The 20,343-nt window shown below is 48.7% G+C and overlaps 1 protein-coding gene across 1 annotated transcript; it reads left to right on the forward strand.

Moving 5' to 3' along the window:
* Positions 1-1,259: 1,259 nt before the first annotated feature.
* HMCES (5-hydroxymethylcytosine binding, ES cell specific) lies at positions 1,260-14,510 on the forward strand. The gene is made up of 6 exons (XM_037524024.2): positions 1,260-1,480; positions 5,997-6,140; positions 6,871-6,996; positions 10,407-10,588; positions 12,031-12,223; positions 13,916-14,510. The coding sequence occupies exons 1-6, from the start codon at positions 1,298-1,300 to the stop codon at positions 14,150-14,152; spliced, it is 1,065 nt and encodes a 354-aa protein (XP_037379921.1). The 5' UTR covers positions 1,260-1,297; the 3' UTR covers positions 14,153-14,510.
* The last annotated feature ends 5,833 nt before the right edge of the window (positions 14,511-20,343 follow it).

Here is a 20,343-nt window from a genome sequence, read left to right on the forward strand (position 1 = left end):
CTAACTGTGGCATTCCCATGACTACACTCCTTTTCTGAGAGATAGTGGAGGCCCCAGAGGGTCTGGGTCCATTACCTGGGCTTTCCCTTGCAGGTCTGAGGTGGAGTGTGTGTCGTAGGGTTTACCTCCCTGTTCATTGGATGCACAGAGAACGGCCCTTCCAGAGCATTCTCTGCGAGCTGCAGATGCAGAGAGCTCTGGTTTATGCTGCAACAGGCTCAGAGGCCACCTCAGCTGCGCTGTTAAACCAGCCAGGTGGTTTTATCAACTTTGTGGCTGAAGCGCGTCTGTTTTAAAAAACCTAGATCTCACCCGCAGAGGTTCTGGCCTGGGCTCGGAAAGTGGGCTGAGCGCCGGAGTATCTTACTCTGCGACCCACTGGAACGTGGAGGGTGACTCAGGTAGTTCATGCACGTTTTCCTCATGATTTTGCAATTTTTGCCCGAAACAGTGAAGCAGTTTTGACATCATTCCTACAGCGACCTGGTGCGTGAGCATCACAGCATTCCGGGTCCCTGGGGCGCACCTGGGGTTTCGGGGCCTCCGCTGGCGCCGCGGGGGGAGCGGGCCCGGCCGGGTCCCGCGCCTGCCCGGGTGGGGGTGAGCCCCGCCGGGGCCCAGGCAGATGTGGAGGCGCGTGGAGCTCCGAGAAAGCCCGAGGCCGCCTGGTTTCCCGGGCGCCTGGGGAAGCGGCAGCTTCGGCCTCCTCCGCGGCCACCGCGCGGGGACGGGGACGTCGGGGCCCGGGCGCAGGGGCCGGGGCGGGGCGGGCCGGGGCGGGCCGGGGCCGGGGCGGGGCGGGGCGGGGCCCGCGGAGTCCGGCGGGCGCGGAGGGGCGCGGAGCGGCGCGGAGCGGGGCGGCAGCCGGCGAGGTGGGGTCGGGGGTCAGGAGGGGGCGAGGCGGGGGCGGGGCGCGCGGCCCGGGCGAGGAGTCGGGGCTGCCGAGGGCGGGGGGCGCGTGGGGACCGTGCCCAGAGCCGGGGGCGCCGTCGCGGGCCCAGACGCCCCCCTGCCGCGGCCCCGTCGGGGCTCTGTCCACCCGCCGGGGAGGCGCCGCCCGGCCCCGCGGCGTCCCTGCGCGGGGGGGGGGGCGGCGCGGCGGGCGGGGAGCGGCGCGCGGGCGCTTCCGCGGAGGCGGGGCCGGGGCGGAGGCCGCGCGGCGCGGCGGCTGGAGCCCGGGGCGGGGAGGGGGGTCCTTGCGACGCTGGAGCGGTGCCGTGACTAGCGGGCGAGACCGGCCCTGCGGACGAGCTGACGCCCTCCCTGCGTCCCGCTAGGAGGGGAGAGCCGCGCCGGGATGTGCGGGCGCACGTCCTGCCACCTGCCCCGGGACGCGCTCACCAGGGCCTGCGCCTACCGCGACCGGCAGGGCCGCCGGCGCCTCCCGGAGTGGAGGGACGCGGAGAAGTACCGGCCCTCGTACAACCAGAGCCCGCAGGCCACCAGCCCCGTGCTCCTGTCCCGCCTGCACTTCGAGAAGGTACGGCCCTACCTGCGCGCTGCTCCGGCCTCCCCCAGGGCCACCTGCCTCTGCAGGCGTGCGCGTGCTGAGCCTCCGAGCTGACGTTAAAATCAGCCTCTACGAAGTAATATATTCTTTTTGTTTTCTCAAAGATGTATTTATTTATGCATACAAGAGCTGGGGTACAGGCCAGAGGTGCGGGGGTGAGAGGACTCACCGGAGACAGGGTGGGGAGCAGAACAGGCAGACTGACCAAAGTACGCTGCTGAGGGGAGCAGCGGGAGAGACAGGAGGGGCCTGCTGCGCCATGTGGGTAGCTCCCTGGCCCGGGATTGAACTCCTGCCGCAGTGGCTGTGGATAGCTTCACAGTGTTGACGCTTTTAATCCCTCGTGCGACCAGAGAGGCCCCAAAGTAATATATGCTTAAATCACTATAGAAAAAAATGCATGTCTCCTCCCTTTCTGTGGCTATGCAGATCTCTTTTTTCTTTCTCCTTTTTCTAATAAACCTGACCTTTAAAATATAAAAAAAAGATAAAAATCACTTTATAAAGTTGATTATACCCTATATACTCCTCAGAACTCTTGCAATAATTTGGTAATCAAAACAATCTTCTCTACATGACAAAGATCACATTATTTGAAATAAAACTACCAAATAACATTGATCTTTTTGGGTGAATGAAGCTGTTTACATGAGGTTTTTTTTTTTCTTGTTCCATTTAAATAGATACATAGTTCCTTCTTGAAACAAAAAAGAAAAAGAAAAAATCAACCTTTTAATGAGAGAAATCAAAATAACATGGGGGGGGGCTTTGACTGGGAAAGAGAAAATAAAACATGTTTCAAAGGAAAGCAAATTCTTTTCACTTTAAAGTGAAAAGAGAGAGAAGGATTAAGTGTATGAGCTGTATTCTGTTTTTGCCTTGGTTCCCTTAATACCAGCTCTTCAGAATTATGGAGTGAATGTTAGCTGAAAGAAAATTTTGTGTAACAAGTATAAAGATGGAAATGCAGAAAGATTATGACTTATCCTGAATTACCCATTAGTGAGGGACTGAACTGGGACTGAGTTCCAGAACACTGTCCCACTCCAGTGGATACTTCTGGGCACTAGGAGTGGGGGAGGTAGAGCCCCTGGCAAATGGAGCCCTTCTTTTCTGTCAGTGGTATGAATTTGTTGATGTAGTGTTTTGAGTCTACAACTTTAGTACATTTTGTTCAGATTACTAGGGTTTCCTAATTTTAATAAATATTTGAGGTTTCATTTTTCTCAAACCTGTAAATTGTAAAGCAAAATTAAAATTAGTACATCACAGGAGCTCATTAATCCATATCATCAACGGCCAGCACATGTGTATAGATTGCAACATTTGCATTTGAAACCACTGATTAGCAAATTACTTCCTTTTTCATTTATCTGCCCCAGTGCTTCCAGCTGTTCTGGTCACAAATCCAAAAGGGTAAAGATGACTAATATTGAGCAATTATTTTTAGTATTTTGGCTTTTCAGTCACTTTCTGTTCATCATTCCCACTAGGGGGCAGTCACACATTTGGGTTTGGTTTACAGTTGTCCAATGAACACTCAAGTTAAAGATCAGTGGGATTTGTTAAGAGTAGTATTTCTCAATCCCTGCACTGTTGCCATTTTGGGTGGAATAATTCTGTTGTGGAAAGCCGTCCTGTGCACTGTAGACTGTTTCGCGGCATCACTGCCTTTACCCAGTAGATGCTGCTAACACCCACCTTCAAATGTGCCTTCCATGCAGAAGGGCCCGCAGTACAAAGCATAAATGAAGAGAGAGAATATTATATAATGGCCAACTAAATGTTTCACCAGAAATTTGCAAGACAATAATACTCTAAGGTTATCAACATGAGGTGATTTTAACACCCATCCACACCAACCCTAAGACCAGGGGCGAGAAATGGACCTGGGTGCTGCTGGCATATAGTGGGTAGGTTAGGCAATATCAGAAGACATTCTTGGTTGAAATAACATTGGGGGGTGCTACTGGCATTTAGTTGGTAGAGGCTAGAGATCTGGCCCACTGCCTGTTTTTTCGTAAAGAAAGTTTTAGTAGAATACAACCATGCTCATTCTTTGGGTACTTTCACACAACCAGTGGTGGCAGAGTTGAGGTGCTTGAGTCATTGTGACAGAAACTGTATGGATTCACAAAACTGAAAATATTTACTGGCTGGCCTTTTACAGAGAAGGTTTGTTGACCTATTTTCCCATTATCATGCTGCCTCCTAAGTTTTAATTCCACATCTCTGAGTGCTTGTTGGACATAGTAAGCAGCACCACTTGGATTTTATTCTAGTAAATTAAAACAACCTTTCTATTATGTTTACCAGTGAGAAATTAGGATAAGGCATTACAGGTATGATTTGTTTCTCCCCTGAATTCTAGGGCCTCAGCAGAAGATAGTTGGCCTCTGGAACTCAAGTCCATCTAGAGCATGAATCAGAAAACTAGGTCCGTTTACATTTTGTAATTTTCTGGAACACAGCAACATCCATGGCTGCGTTGTCCCTGTAACAGCAGCTGTATTGCAACAGAGACTGTATGGCCTACAAAGTCTGTAACGCTTAACATCTGGCCTTTTACAGAGAAGCTTGCCATCCTTTGCTCTAGAGGCACCTTCACACTCACTCGTCTGACAGTTGATGTTGCCTCTCAGCTGCAGCTGTTGATCAGAGCATGTGCATCTCCACGCAGCGTGGGCCCCTCCCAGCAGGGCAGCCTTAGAGTAGCTCGATTTCCTACCTGGCAACTCAGAGCCCTGGAAGCAGGGCTCAGCAAATAAGGAAGAAGCCAAAACACCTTTTCTGACCCAGCCTTAGAAATCATACATTGTCATTTGCGCTCCATTCTCTTAGCTACAAACAAGTGACAAGCACATCCTGAGTCAAGGGAAGGGAACATAGGCTCCCAGTTCTCAGTGGAAAGAATGTCAAAGATTGTCCAGCCATTTAAACTCCCATAGATTTCCTGTTACTATCTGAGAGTCAACATTTCCTCTTTCCCCAAATCAAATCCCTCTTCACATTTTTCTCTTTTGTCTAGTAGTACCATCGTTATGGTACTCTTCTAGGCTTGAAAATTTATCACTCTTTTCTTTTTCCATTCACCATAATAATTGAATTTTTTTCTGATCTTTTGGATATATTTTATTCTCATTACTATCATCAGGCTCATGAACCCTGGTAAAAGCACCCAAGTCTATTCTGCTCATTGGTCTCTTCCAACCCATAATGTGCTATGCAGAATAGTGTGTATATGCATTTCAATATAGATTTCATCAAATTATCAAATTTTCACCAATTATTAACTGGTCAAATTAGACCAGTTACCCAAAAGAAATTTAATGACTATGTTAAACTACCCCCACACTTGGAGATTTTTTAGGAACCTTCGGCATAGAAAGCATATCATGGCTAAGGTTTGAAACAGTAGAAGGACACAGAATAAAATCAGCAAGATGGAAAGAGCAGGTCGAAAACTGAAAAAATCCATGCACAGGCTTCTTGATGCTCTCTTCTTTCTATGGGAGGACACGCCAAACATGTTCCTTTTCCTGAAAGAAAAAAATGTAGGAACACATGTAGGTCCTATACACAGGACAGCCTTGACTTCCTAAACATGGCATCCATGGGCTTGTTGTTGACTCTTTCTGCTTCCTACACATTCTTGACATGACCTCCTTACTCATCTAATTTTGTACCTGATCTTCCCTCCCATCTCTTGTCTGAATCCTGTGCCTCTTACAGAATATAATTCAAGAACCACTCCCAAGGGCCTCCCCTGGTGGCACAGCAGTTGAGTGCTGGGCTGCAAAGCTGCCTGCAGCCTCTGTAGCGCTGGTTTGATCCCCTGGCGAGGGTCCCACATGGCGCGCAGACCTCTCCTGCGCACAGCAGTGTATTTCGTCGGTCTGCCTGTTCTGTTCCCCCTCTCTGGCTGTGGTGAATTCTCTCACCCTCCCGTGCTTCTGACTGTACCCAGTGCTTGTATAAATAAATAAATAAATCTTTTAAAAAAAAAAAAAATGGGTTCGATCCCAGCCAGCCGTTGAGAATCCCACATGGCGAGGCAGACCTCTCCTGTCTCGCCCGCTGCTCCCCTCAGCAGTGTGTTTCATCAGTGTGCCTGTTCTGTTCTCCGCTCTGTCTCTGGTGAATCCTCTCATCCTCCCACACCTCTGGCCTGTACCCTGGCTCTTGTATAAAAATAAATAAATCTTAAAAAAAAAAAAAGAACCACTCCCCAGCCACCCCCACCCCCTCTACTCCTTCTAAGGAGCTGATACTTCTCCATTGCATTCTTTAGATCACTCTCCACTGAACTCCTTTAACGTTGTACGTACTGCTTATGGCCTTTTGCATGTAGTATCTTACATTTTTCATTTGCATGGCCTCACATTATAGCACAATCCTTTGAGGTTGTATACCCCGATAGCACCCTGTTTATCCCTGATCATAGCTAATACCCCACTTTATTATGGTCTATCCTTTTTCTGTGCAGGGCGCAGACTCATCTGAGCGTATCATTGCTCCCATGCGATGGGGCTTAATTCCATTTTGGTTCAAAGAATGTGATCCTTCCAAACTGAAGTTCAACATGTCCAACTGTCGTAGTGATACCATAATGGAGAAACGGTCATTCAAGGTAGGTAGCTGCTCTAGGGGAAAGCACATATTCTCTTCTTTTTCCTAACCGAGCTGTTAGTATGTTCCCATTTATTAATACTGAGTGCTGTTCTGTTATGTGCCAAACAACTTAGTGGTTTAAAACAAAGCAGTTTTTTATCTCTCATCTATGGGTTAACTGGACTCAACTTCACAGTTTCTACTTGGAGGTGTTCATGCAGTAAGAAACAAATGACAGCTGGGCCAAAATGCCTTCTTCACCCACGTGTCGAACTCCTTATCTGGGATGGCCAGAACTGGAACATAAGCCTAACTGGGAGGAGGCAATGTGGTCAGGCTTCTTACATGATGTCTGGCTTACCCTCCAGCCCATGATCCAAGGGAGCAGAGCAAAAGCTTCAAGGCTTTGTGGCAAAGCCCTGGCAGTCACGCAGTATCATTTCTGCTGCTTTCTACCAGAGCCAGCCCAGAGCTGGTGTGGACAGGACTGCGTAGGGTATGACTGCTGGGAGGTGTGGTGGTGGGGCCACCAGCTTTGGAGACTGTCACAAGAGCTGATTTGGTAACGAGCTGGTGCGCTAATGTACACTAATCTTTCAACATTTGTGTGAGTGGTGACTTTATACATAAGTTTGGTAAGATAAATGAAATATTGTATGGCCACACGTTAGTGCACCTGAGATTTTAACTTACATCCAAGGAACATGATTCTATCACTAAAACTGTATCTTGCCCACATTTTCCCTCAGGTGCCTCTGGGAAAGGGAAGACGCTGCGTGGTTTTAGCAGATGGATTCTATGAGTGGCAGCGAATTCAACTATCAAGCCAGAGGCAGCCGTACTTTATCTACTTCCCCCAAACCAATACAAAAAAGGTATTGTTGGGCCTCCCCGCTGGCGCAGCAGTTGAGCACTGGGTTGCGAAGCTGCCCGCAGCCTCTGCAGTGCCGGTTCGATCCCCGGCTGCTCCCCGGCCACCGGAAGAGGGTCCCACATGGCACGCAGACCTCTCCTGCCGCCCGCTGCCCCCCTCAGCAGTGTACTTCGGTCCTTCTGCCTGCTCTGCTCCCCGCTCTGGCTCTGGTGAATTCTCTCACCCTCCCGCACTTCTGACTGTACCCAGTGCTTGTATAAATAAAAAAAATAATTCTTTAAAAAAAAAAAAAAAAAAAGGTATTGTCATCAGCATTCAGTTGATACTTGGAAAGGTACAAAGAAACTGATCCAAACAGGGACATTTTTTTCTTCCCTCATAGTTTTTTTTTAATAACAGTGATTTTTTTTTTTTAGTATATTCTAAATTGTACAACCACCATCACTATCTAATTTTGGAACATTACTTATCCCCCCAAAAAGAAACCCTGTATCCATGAGCAGTCACTCTTCATTCCCTGTTCCCCAGAACCCTCTCAACCACTAATCTACTGTCTATTGATTTGCCGGTTTTGGATATTTCACATTATGGAATCATACAACATGTGGTCTTCTGTATCTGCCTTCGTATGCTTAGCATAATGTTTTCAACTTCATGCTTTTAAAGACTGTAGCAGTACTTCAGACACATTTTATTCATTCACCAGTTGATAGAAGCTTAAGCTATTTGTACTTTTTGACTGTTGTGAATAATGCTGCCAAGGATAATCATGTACACTCATTGTTGTGCCTATGTGTTTTAATTCTTCTTGGGCTTATGCATAGGAGGAGAGTTGCTAGGTTATTACATGGCAACTTTATGTGTAACGTCCCTCAGAAAGCTTTCATTTTCAGACATAATTTGACTTGTCCATATAACATTAGAGGGACATTGAAAACAAAACAGGCAGGCCGGTATCATGTTTTCTCTTTAGAGTTGTTACTCTTTGACAATGCTAAAATTTTGCTTCCTTATCACAGTTTACTTTGTTAAAATTGGGAGTTGTTTGCTCTTCAGATTACAGCATCACATTTTGGGGACTTCTCAGTCAAGAATGTTTGTACCATCATCAAAAGATCCCCTCTCTAGCCAAATCACACAAAAAATGAAAATGAACATCAATCGTACTAGTTAAATACTTACTGTGAGCCACGTACTCTTTCTTGGAACTTAGAGTGTTAATTTAGTATTCTAATAACCCTGTGAAAAAAGTACAGGTATTCTCAGTTACAGATGAAGAAGCAGAGATGACAGGAAATGTAAAAACTCTTGTTCTCCCAAACTTTAACTTACCTAATGACCATTCATTCACCACACAACAGTTACTAAAACCTTTAATTCTGAGTGGTTTGGGCAAGAACCAGATTTGTACTATTTTTTTTAAGACTTATTTATTTATGCACACAAGAGCTGGGATGTAGGCCAGGTGCGGGGGGTGACAGGATTCCCCAGAGACAGAGTGGGGAGCAGAACAGGCAGATCCACTGAAATACACTGCTGAGGGGAGCAGCAGGTGAGACAGGAGAGGTCTGCTGCGCCATGTGAGTTGCTCCTTTGCTGGCTGGGAATCAAACTTGTGCTGCAGTGGCTGGCGATAGCTTGATAACGCTGTCTTTAACCCCTGTACCACCAGGTAGGCCCGGGTAAGGGCTGATTTTTCCAGAGGGTTTTTCTCAGTAGCCCTGTTCCCTTCCACTGTGTCTTTCAAGAGGATCTCTCCATGCTCTTGCTCCTTCCCCAGAGGGGACTGCTGCTGCTTGTTACTTGGTGCTTGCTGATCTGAAAGGCGGGGGGAAGGGGGGGGAATTCTCTGTTGTCTTGCTTCAGTCTTGGTCTCAGACACAACTCTGTCCCCGGCTCTCAGGCTTAGCTTTCTCAGCAGTTCTGTACCTTCCCCAGGGAAATAAAAGGGTTTTTTTCTTTTTCCCCTCCTCAGTCTCTAAGGGACTTCAGTATCTCTGGGTGAGAGAATATATTACTCTTTTCCAGATCCCTTAAGGCTTTTGTCCCTTAAGAGAAGTGATCAGGTAAAGCTTTATGCTTTTCCTGAAGCAGATGAGCTCCCCCTCTCTAGGCACCAACAAAGAAGGCTTTCTGCATCTCTTACCCCATCCACTGTCTTCTGAGCAGCTGGGGAGGTCTCCTGGGGAAGAATCTGCCAGCTCATGCAAATTCTCCTGGTGTCTCCAGCTCCCAGGGATTTTGAACCTCCAGGCTAGCCCACACTCTGCTTTTAGTAATATGATCATTTTATCTGATTTTCTTTTTTTTTTTTTTTTTTTTTTTTTTTTTTTTTTTTATAGAGGCATGTTTTATTTATTTATTTATTTGTTTGTTCATTTGTTTTGTTTATACATGCACTGGGTACAGTCAGAAGCGCGGGAGGGTGAGAGAATTCACCAGAGCCAGAGCGGGGAGCAGAACAGGCAGAAGGACCGAAGTACACTGCTGAGGGGAGCAGCGGGTGGCAGGAGAGGTCTGCGCACCATGTGGGACCCTCCTCCGGTGGCCGGGGAGCAGCCGGGAATCGAACCGGCGCCGCAGAGGCTGCGGGCAGCTTCGCAACCCAGCGCTCTACCGCTGCGCCACCGGGGAGGCCCTTATCTGATTTTCTTACTTGCTGTCTGATTCCTTTATCTACCAGTAAGCCAGGACTCGTGTTTCATCTTCCCTTAGAGGCCCCTTTTTTCCATAAAGCTCTAATTGGTAGCCCTGTGACCTCAGTGCATTCATGTAACCTCACCATTCATGCAACATAGTACAATGAAAACCACAGAACTTATGGAAAAAGTGAGGTTAAGGGGACAGTGCTTAAAAGCTGTCAGTGACACACTAAAAATAGTAGAGATTGAATAAAATGAGAAAAGTTATGATTTTATAGATTATCTAGGTTTTTCTTACTAGTGGGGTAGAGGTAACACTTTTAAACTTTCTGTATTCTAGGCCTTGACCCGAATCTTAAGTGGCAAGTAGGAGTTGTGTGATGGAAAAGGGTAGGGAGGACATTTTGAGTTCAAGAATGCTGCTTGGCAAGGCTAAGGAGCATGGAATTGCATGAGGACTTAATTTTCCAAAAGCTGGGTCTGGTTCATAGTAACCTTATTAAGTGAAAGCTGGAATGATAGAAGTGAATGTCCAGTGAAGGTGATAAACTGTATTCTGAAAGCATTAAGAAACCATAAATCTATAGCTTCACTTGGTATTGGCCACCAAGCCTCTTCTCTTTGGTGATAGTGGATGAAAGGTGTTAATAAGGCCTGGGCTGAATGACTTCTGAAATGGTTGCCATGCTCTTAGCCTGTGTGTACCCAGCCTCTGTGCAGAAGGTGGCTACCGAGTATCTCATGTCTGCTCATATTATTTTGCTCCCAGTCAGGCAACACTGAGACTGCAGACAGTCCTGAAGATTGGGAGAAAGTCTGGGACAACTGGAGGCTGCTGACAATGGCTGGGATCTTTGACTGCTGGGAGCCCCCAGAGGGAGGAGACTGCCTGTATTCCTACACCATCATCACGGTGGATTCTTGCAAAGGCTTGAATGACATCCACCCCAGGCAAGTCACACTTCTTATCCCTCGGTCCAGAAGAATTCAGAGCAGGTAGCTAGATGAGATGGTTTTCAGAATTCGGAATTTCCATATGCACACAGCTAGAAGATGGATCATTCACAAAATGTAGTTAGAGTCAGTTCAGATGGTACATAGCTTGCATTCCTAAAAATCACCATTCATGTGATATAGTACAATGAAAACCACAGAACTTATGGAAAAAGTGGGGTTAAGGGACAGTACTTAAAAGCTGTCAGTGACATGCTAAAAATAATAGGGATTGAATAAAAACTACCATAGTTTTATACATTAAATGATTAATTCATAGATTCTGCAATAAATATGGCACTTTACCTTAAAAAGGCCCAAAGTTTGCTTGTGGAAGTGAATGTCAGAAGAGTTGCAACTTGTGAGTTATTGTGCAGTGGTGGAAGGAAAGCTATAAAAAAATTATGACCTTTTGAGGTCTTTAATCCTTGGGATGTTTTTGTGCATTTGAAATATATTTTCTTTGAGGCATGCATTTATAATAGATGCATGTTTCATCAAAGTTGGAACATTTTAATCCAATACGTAGCCTCTGTCAGTTAATTTCTGTATCACTGCTGGAAGTTCTTTGGCAGCATTTTCATCTGTATTCATCCTGTCTCTTTGGCTGTCATCTGACAGCCAAAAGCTTTGGAAATTGCAGCAGTGTTTGAAAAGGAGTTCACTTCTGTAATATTTCAGATATTTATGTATAGATGTACTTCCTTGTGAGGAAAGTTTCCCATTTTCCCACTATTTGGCATTCAGTCCATATGCTAAAGAATCTAATTCCATTTCTTTAGGTCTGATTGGCATTGACTTCACAACACTTCTTAAGGTTGTTCCAACCATGGACATTCTTTTTATTTTTAGTGTCGTCACTAACATGGATTCCTACCATATGTTCTCTTTTTACTTTCAAGATTTTCTTTTGCTTCAAACTTCTGAGTACTTAAAAGTTTTCCATTTGCATGTACTGCTTAGCATATTTTGATCTGGGAAACTGATATGTTGAGATGTTTAAGTGTTTTTTTTTTTTTTTTAATAGCAAGTCTCAGCTTGGTAGGATAATATGCAGTGAGTGGAGGTAGCTGTCACGTTTGAGGTGTGTGCACGTGTACATTTTGTATACTCCTACAAGGTTCACCTCAGCTGATTGCAGTTCTCTGTGTTCACCTTGTTCTTCTCATAGACAAAACTAGTTATACATTGTCACTGTCTGTGCCATGAATCTCTAAACTCAATCTCTGGCTGTGGAATTTTGTGCCATTTCAAGTTGTGCAGGGAGCACAGGGCAACAGTCAGCATGGTGGTGCAGAGGGAGGGTCAGCTTCCCCTTGTGCTGATTTGTACCATCTGCTGACTCAAGTCTGTCTCCCCGCTCGCCCTATCTTTCCTAACCAATGGCTTGACCTGGCCAGGATGCCTGCCATATTAGACGGCGAGGAGGCAGTCTCTAAATGGCTTGACTTCGGTGAGGTCTCAACCCAGGAAGCGCTGAAGTTAATCCACCCCACAGAGAACATCACCTTCCACCCAGTCTCTCTCGTAGTGAACAACTCTCGAAACAACACACCAGAGTGCGTGACTCCTGTTGACTTACTGGACAAAAAGGTAGGGGTCTGTGACCTGACCCTCCATTTTGAGTTTCCTGTCTTGTCAAGATGGCCTTTTCTTTTAGGATGTGACTGTTTACCCTCAGACCTCTAATTTAAGCCACCAAATACTCATTCCTTGTGCATGGCAAGTCAAGCAGGACAGTGACTGTCCTAGCTGTCTGTGACCGGAGCCCTTTCAGAATGTGAGTGCTGGACCCTCTCTAGGCCTGTTGAGTCAGGTAGATAGGGCGAGGTATGCAGGGCTGGCTTGGGCTTCTGTGTTATTGAGAGTCTGATAATAAGCCAAATTTGGGGCTAATCCAGAGGGTGATTGTGAGAGAGACAAAAGAGCCCTTGACCATAATTGTATCTCCACAACCAATGATGTGATTTTTTGGTCTCTTTTCCATACCTCTGCTTTCCCAACTGCAAGTTAGAGGAGTTCTTCTCCTCACTCTCCTTGAAAAGGGCTTGAGCATGAACTTTAACTTAGAAATGGCAGGAATCCAGAAGATGTAATTTGAAAGAAAGCAGAACAAGCAAAACGTTTGCATTGGGGAGAGAGGTTCCAGAGCAGAAGGTGGCCCCTACCAACGTTTAGGGATGAAGGTTTGGGAGCAGCCTAAAGTAGGACATGGGTGAGTGCCCCACGAATAGGCATCTCAGAATGCCTATTGGCATTCTTGGCACAGGTAAAGGGTGGTGATTGCAAAAACACCTCCCCCTCCCCCATTTTCCTTAAAGATTTCCACCCCCACAGTCAATGTCCTCTTTTCCTGTTGTCTTGGTTCTCTGAAAACTCCGTAACTCTGACATATTTTCATTAGCTGCTTCTTAAAACATAATCATCTACATTCATTTTGCACTAGACACTGCCCTGTTTCTACCATGGTCTTTATTCCAAAAGTATTCACATTTTGGGGCCTCCCTGGTGCTGTAGGTGTTATCAAGCTATCATCAGCCACTGTGGTATGAGTTCGATCCCCGGCCAGGGTGCTGACCCATACATGGCGCAGCAGACCTCTCCTGTCTCACCCGCTGCTCCCCTCAGCAGTGTATTTCATTAGGGCCGCCTGTTCTGCTCCCTTCTCTGTCTCTGGTGAATCCCCTCATCCCCAGCACCTCTGCCTACACCCCAGTTCTTGCATGCATTAAAAAAAATAAATCTTTAAAAAAAAAGAATTCACATTTTGGGGAGGCAGCATTATGTGAATTCAGACCTTCAGTTCAGGGTCAGGCTGTCAGGTGTGAGGGAAGTACAAGGGAGCAGTGCCAGTCAGGGAGAGGCTGGTGGAGGGCTGCACAGGAGGGAGGCAGTTCCTTCAGCCCGGGGCTGGATCCCCCATCACTGTCTTGAAGCCATACCTCTCCATCTTCACTCCCCAACACCCTGCCGTCACATTGAATGTCTCTTTTCCCTGAAGATCCTTCATTCTCAGCATGTTTGGAATGCCCGTCTACTCTCTTCTCTGACTGTCCCACACACCTCCGTGAAGCCTGGGACTCTGAGAGTCACGCCCTAGCCCTGCGGAGCACACTCAGTTGTTCCTCTCTCCCTGCTTGGATTAATTGGCTCCATCGGCCCTTGGTAACACTTTCCAAGCCTGGGTCAGTCAGTACCTAATACCTTCACCCTGTTACTTCCTTGAAGTTGACCTTTTTCCAAAAGCTTGAGCTGGGTGGTTTGAGCTTTTTCTCTTTCCTCTAGGAAGTCAAAGCAAGTGGGAGCAGCCAGAAAATGTTGCAATGGCTGGCCACCAAGTCACCCAAAAAGGAGGAACCAAAGACACCTGAAAAGGCAGAGTCAGATGTGCCCCAGTGGTCCAGTCAGTTCCTGCAGAAGAGCCCCCTTGCCAGCAAGAGGAGCAGTGCAGGACTCCTGGAGCGATGGTTGAAGCAGGAGAAGGAGGAGGAGCCCGTGGCCAAGCGGCCTCACTGCCAGTAAAGCAGGACTTTTCCAGATCAAGCCGTGATTTACTGCGTAAATACGATCGTCGAGAAAGGTTCTTGCTCTGTATGTGTGTGGGTTTGCTTTGGGAGGAAATGGGACAGTGTTAGTTGGCAGCTGTGGGTTCACGGAGGGAGCGGCTGTGCTGGGGCCAGTGGCATCCCTGCATCCTGGCCATGCTGGCGGAGCCTTCCCTCAAAGCCTGAGCCGGTGCTGCTAGTACAGGGCTGTTTTCTGCTCAGCCTTTGGGCTTTTTCAGTCTTTTAAAATTAAGTTCTAAAAAACATTGTATTTTCTCTGGATATAGTTAATAAACTGTCTACCTTTCAGAAAAAGCTGCTGGTGGGCGGAGTTCCGGGTCATGTTTTCTCTTAGCATCAGCCGTAGGAGTGGATTTGCTACACACAGGGCGCTGGGGCTTACTGTGGACAAAAGCATTTTTGGAAACAGTAATAAGGTTTGCTGGGGGGACACTTTGTCAATCTCTTTTCGTTCTTAATTCCTGGAAGTTTGAATCCTTTAGCTTCGAAGCAGCCTGACTACCTGCCAAACACAAGGGGCTGGGTGGAGAATAGGGTGCGGAAGCCAAGACCTTGTCCTCAGCAAGGCTCTGGGTGAGAAGCCTCAGTTTCCGCCCACAGGCCCTCTCTGGACTTCCAGGGTAGAACTGGGAATGGGGCTAATGGGGCAGGTGGGGTGGGGGCAAGGAGCAAGGCTGCCCCAACCTGGCCACAGCTCCTGAGTTGTGCTCTGTAGGCCTCTCCTGGCACTGAGTCGTTTTATTAGGTATTCGGGGTGGTTATCTGTTTTCTGCTCTCCTCCCAGATCACTAGCTCTGTGAAAGCAGGGACCACTTTTCACCATTATTTTTTTTCCAGTGTTAATAGTCGATGTGCAAGTATATTAATGAATCTAAGAACTTACTACAGGCCCACCCTGTGCTACCACGGGAGGCCACAGGCACCAATCAGATACCGCACCTAACAATTGAGTACGTACTCATAAGTGCGCCCCAAAGGATACCATGAGCAAGAGGGCCGCTGTGGGTACTGGTACTCCAGCAAGGCCAAAGCCACGTCCCTAAAGGTCAAGCTCGTAGAGGCCCAGAGGCAGAGGAGAGGATGCAGGGGACGGAACTGAATCTTCAGATGTGCCACAGTCGGTCAGCTCCTCCTCCTTTGTGGAGTCCAGGAGACGGGAACTTGCAAAATGAGTCCCAGGTGGCTGGACTCAAAGGGGCTCTGAGGCGACCGGGGAGGACTGGGCTTTGGCCCCAGACTGCAGCTGTTCTGCCACCACACAGCACCAGGCAGCCCATGGCCCCTTGGGCCCACTCTGGGCCCAGTGCAGAAGCCGCCAGCCCAGTTGGGGGCCTGGCCTTGGCCCTATGCAAATGAGGGATGCAATTTCCACCAGTCAGGGAAGATGGGTGCTGTGGCTGCTAAAGCACTCCCCACAGCTGGGGGTGGGGTGGGGGTTGCAGAGCCAGGGGTCCCAGCATGGATCCTGCAGTAGCTCCTCCGGGCCACCTCTGTGTTGCTCTGTCAGCTCCCTCCCTGTCGGTTGAGGCGGTAGCGTTGGCCCACAGCAGCTGCCTACCCAGTCACTCTGCACTGTGACTCTAGTTTTGTCTGGACTGATTAGAGAGAGCCTTGGTGTGTGGTCATGGAAAAGAGAGAGAGCAAGAGTTGGCCTTGACTCCTAGGTCCCACTTGGGCCTGCACACCCTCTCTCCTGCTTCTCTACCAGAGTGAGCAGCAGGTGACGGGAAAGGTAGAAACGCATTCCCTGAGGAAAGAAGCTTTGACTCAGGCTGTTTGGATGTCCCCAGTCCATGCAAACCTTTGAACAGGTCCTTTGTCCTCTCTGGGAGACTTGGTTTGCCCAGTTCTGAATCCAGAGAAGGGATACTCACAGCTGAACTCCCAGGAGCCAGAGGGCCAGATGCTGCTTGTCAGAGACCCAGAACTGACCTCTGGGCTGGTGTTCCTCTCGTGGAGATGGGCGGGCATATCCCCCCTCCCCTGGTGTTGCGGGGACTCCTGGGAGAAGAGGCTGCAGGCAACACCACCAGTGGGCAGCAGAAGGCAGAGGACAGTTTAGAGGAATTGGGGGTATCAGTGAAAGGAGTTCAGTCAAGCTGAACAATATAAAACGTTTTCAAGGGCAGCCAGGCTGGGCAAGGGCCCCAGTTGCACACTTCTAGTCACCTGCAGAGGCAGCCAGAAGCTAGGAGCTGGGAGAGCTAAGAGGAGGTGGGGCCTCCTGGGAGGACATGTCTGCTGGGTGTACGGGGCAAGGAGATCCGTGAAGTCCCAGGTAGAGAGGTGGCTGCCATGGTGCAGACACAGTCAGGGACTTTCTCCATTTTATGGCTTCCTTTGGTTCCGTTTCCTTCAGGACACCAGCATACAAGGCCCCATATGAGATCAAAGGCAACTGCAGGTCACATTGAGCTCACATATGATTTTATTTGACCCAAATGGTATTTATTTATTTTAAAGATTTTTTTTTGTTTATGTATACAAGAACTGGGGTACAGGCCAGAGGTGTAGGGGGTGAGAGGAGTGGGGAACCGGACAGGTAGATTGACTGAAATACACCGTGTAGGGGAGCAGCGGGTGCGACAGGAGAGGTCTGCTGTGCCATGTGGGTAGCTCCCTGGCCGGCCTTGGATTGAATTCATGCTGCAGAGGCTACATATAGCTTCACAGTGCTGTGCCTAACCCCTTGTACCACCAGGGAGGCCCAGTATTTATTTTTAACCATAGTAAATGCACATCAAAACCACCATCTTAACCATTTTGAAGTGCATGGCTCAGTAGGTTATGCATCTCCACCTACTTGTGCATCCAAACTCCAGAACATTTTCATCTTGCAAAACTGAAACTCCGCCCCCCTCAACAACTGTCCAGTCTGCCCCCCCACTAACCCCTGGCCACCACCATTCTACTTTTGGTCTGTGAATTTGACTATTCTAGATATTTCATATAAGTGGAATCATACAGTACTTATCTTTTTGTGACTAGCTCATTTCACCTGGCACGGTATTTTCAAGGTTCAGCCACACTGTAGTGAAAGTTAGAATTCCTTCTGTTTTAAGGCAGAATGAGGATGCACTGCCGGGCCCACCCCATGTTTTGTTTATCCATTCATGTGGTGATGGACACAGGTGTCTTCCACCTTCTGGCTGGCGTGAATAGTGCTGCTGTGAACATGAGTGTTCCTGTCCTGACCTTCAGTTCTCTGGGGCATATACCCAGCTGGCCGCATCATAGGATAATTCTATGTTTTCTTTTTTAAGGAACTTCATATTTTTCACAGCAGCTGCCCCTTCTTAGGTTCCCACTAGCAGTGCACGAGCGTTTCCATTCCTCGTCCTCACCAACAAGTTCCATTCCTTATTCTGCTGTTTGGTTTTTATAGCAGCTCTCTGGAGTAGGTGTGTAGAGGAATATTTCTTTTTTAAAGCCCACCTTTTGGAAGTGACATGTTTCATAAAAAGTTTGTAGTTTCCGTATAAAAAATTCTCAGTAGGTGCCTCTGACGATATAGCCCCAAGTGGGAGTACGGCCAGGCTGAGGCAGGCTCCAAGGGCACCTGGCATGGCCCAACCCACTTCCCTCAGGAAGGAGCCACAAAAACATTTTTAGGAAATGCTTCTGACAGGAGCTGAACAAGCAGGCGCTCTGGCCATGCTGAGCCCCCAGTCGGCAGAGTGGGCCCTTCTGGCAGCACAAGGGCTGTGGCCCATTGGTCAGCCCAGTCTGACCCGGCGCCTGTCCCACTCGGGTATGAGCCCCTCCTCACCCTCATCCCCCACATACCCATTATAATGGGGACCTGAGGTGGCTTTGCTGTGTCAACTTGGCTAGGCTGATCTACATTTCCCGCATTACCTTGTGTGTTTCTGCTGAGGCAGATTCTTGTCACATTTGGAAAGAAGTGACCATCTGGTTGATGATTTGCTGCTCTACCTCCTGGGGTGAAGCAGCACCTGGGTCCCCAGAGACTACAGTCGCTGCATCCATTTCTCAGTTCCTGGGTCAGACGTGCATAGTCTCAGTGACTGCAGGATGTCTTCATCCCTGAGGTCAGAGGCAACAAGAACAGACTTGGTTTTCAATCTGCCCTGCAGTCCAGCTTGTGCTGATGGGGTTCCAGCCTTATAGAAATGGCTTCATCAGCCCCACAAGTGTGCAGGCCAGTTCCCTGTCACCACCCAATACACAGGGGTGGATATGCGTTGCCTTCTCTTCTGACTCTGCCTCTCCCTCAACTCTGACACGGACACATGAGGGCTGGTTCCTGCTCACTATTCTGGCCTCCCACCACATCAGTCTCCTTGTTTTCACCATGCCCTGCCTTGGGAGCTTTTATATACCCAGTGGCCTGTGTTAGTGCTGCTCCAGTCTGGAATGCTCCTCTCAGGAAGCCACAGGTGTTTCCATGTGCCTCTTGCACACAGATGGGAACAGGGAGCTGGTCTGACAGCGACAGCCCTGGCTCTGCGCAGCCAGTGTGTCCTCAGCGAAGGAATGTGCGCTAGGCCTTTGATGTTGCAGGTCAAAGGGTTAAAAACTCAGTCTTTCTTGCCTTGCAGACCAGGATTGGAAGTCTTAAACAGACAAGGGGATTTGCAGAAGTTGCCTTGGCCCCTGAGAACTTGGGCAGATAAAGGAATCCAAATGATTGTTACTGAGCCAGGGCTTTAAGGCCCATCTGTGGCCTTTAAAGGGCCTCCCCTGGTGGCGCAGCGGTTGAGCGCTGGGCTGTGAGGCTGCCTGCAGCATCTGCAGCGCCATCGTTCCCTGGCTGCCAGCGAGGGTCCCACAAAAAAAAAAAAAAAAAAAAAAAAAGCTAATGTAAATTCTAAAGGAATGCAGGGTCTGATCTCGGCCTGCCATTCGAGAGGATAACAGCCAGCACAGACATGTGTCCTAAAGGTAGAAAGCCCACAAGTTGAGAGTATAAAAAGTGCTTCAAACTTCCTGCCAGCACAGACACTGAATTCTTTCACCCCCGCATCCCCTCACGGACATTGTTTTCTTCACACGGTGCTTGACACACGAGAGCCCAGTCCGTTCTGATACTTCTGCAAGTATCTGCCCCCATTTTGCAAGTGCCAGTGGCTCCCATCTCAGTTGCTGTGGAAAGAACTAGGTCCTCTCAGCTACCTACTTGGAGCAGCCAGGACAGCCTGTGGCCCTGGGCCACATCCCCCAAGGTCGGATGGCTGGGAGAAAGAGCAGTCAGTGCCCCTGGTAATGAGTGTGCAGACCTTCCCAGCAGGCCCTGTGCTCAGGATAAGCCCTGCCATAGCCAAGGAACAGGTTCAGTTTGGGGCCCGGCGGGAGGTAGCAAGGGGCCCTCTGCAGTGTCTGCAGGACTATGCTGGAGCCAGGGAGAAGTGGGAGCTAGGGAGCTAGGAGGAGGCTCACCAGGAGGCAGGTTCCATGACCTGGGGGTGTAAGGGACCCTGCCTAGTTAGCAGTTACATGAGGGAAAACGCTTTCTTGGCTCTACTTAAAGATGAGGAAACTGAGGCTTGGGGAGAATAATCTTGTCCCAGACCAAAAGACCATGATGGAATCAGGCCCAGAACCTTGACCTCAGCCTCGGCCCACCTAAAGCCCCTCCTGATCAATGGGTGCAGACAAGAGCCCCAGCCCGGACCAAGCCTAAAAGCTTTCCTCCTGGGCATTGCAGTTCACCTGGAATTATGGATCCTCAATGCCAATCACAAGACACAGGGAGAAAATGGTGGATCTTGGACTCCCCAGGCTAGTGCAGAGGCTGAGTGGGGTGCCAGAGCAGAAGATGGGTGGGCTTCTGTTTTGGCCACGTGTTGGCTGCAAGACCTCTTCCCCATCTCAGCACCAGCACCAGCCAGGTGACGAGCTAGAGCGGTCTCGAACCTGAGGCGGCCCAAGCAGCCCTCAGAGTGCGTAGCACACGTCAAGTATTCACATGTTTTGGTTAAGCCGTCCATTCTTCAGCTCAGGGGACTGCATCAGGGATTTGGGACCCACCCCAGAGGAGCTGCTCAGCCGAAGGGTCTGAGTAAGAAAGCTGGGGAGAGAGAAGGGCCTCTGGGCAGTGGGATACTGAAGAAGGATTTCCAAGAAAGAGCAATTTGAAGGGCTGGCGAGACCCAGGATGTGAGCATGGGAGGGTAAAGTATGTCA

Source organism: Talpa occidentalis, unplaced genomic scaffold (genome assembly GCF_014898055.3).
Source record: "Talpa occidentalis isolate TD23 unplaced genomic scaffold, MPIMG_talOcc4v2.1 talOcc4.10, whole genome shotgun sequence".
Lineage (NCBI taxonomy): Eukaryota > Metazoa > Chordata > Mammalia > Eulipotyphla > Talpidae > Talpa > Talpa occidentalis.

What these genes read in the sequence shown, in the direction of transcription:
- HMCES (XM_037524024.2), top strand. Translation starts at nt 1,298, where the DNA reads ATGTGCGGGCGCACGTCCTGCCACCTGCCCCGGGACGCGCTCACCAGG. An exon ending in TGGAGAAACGGTCATTCAAG is followed by an intron (nt 6,141 to 6,870) that starts GTAGGTAGCTGC and finishes ATTTTCCCTCAG; the next exon opens with GTGCCTCTGGGAAAGGGAAG. An exon ending in TTGAATGACATCCACCCCAG is followed by an intron (nt 10,589 to 12,030) that starts GCAAGTCACACT and finishes TGACCTGGCCAG; the next exon opens with GATGCCTGCCATATTAGACG.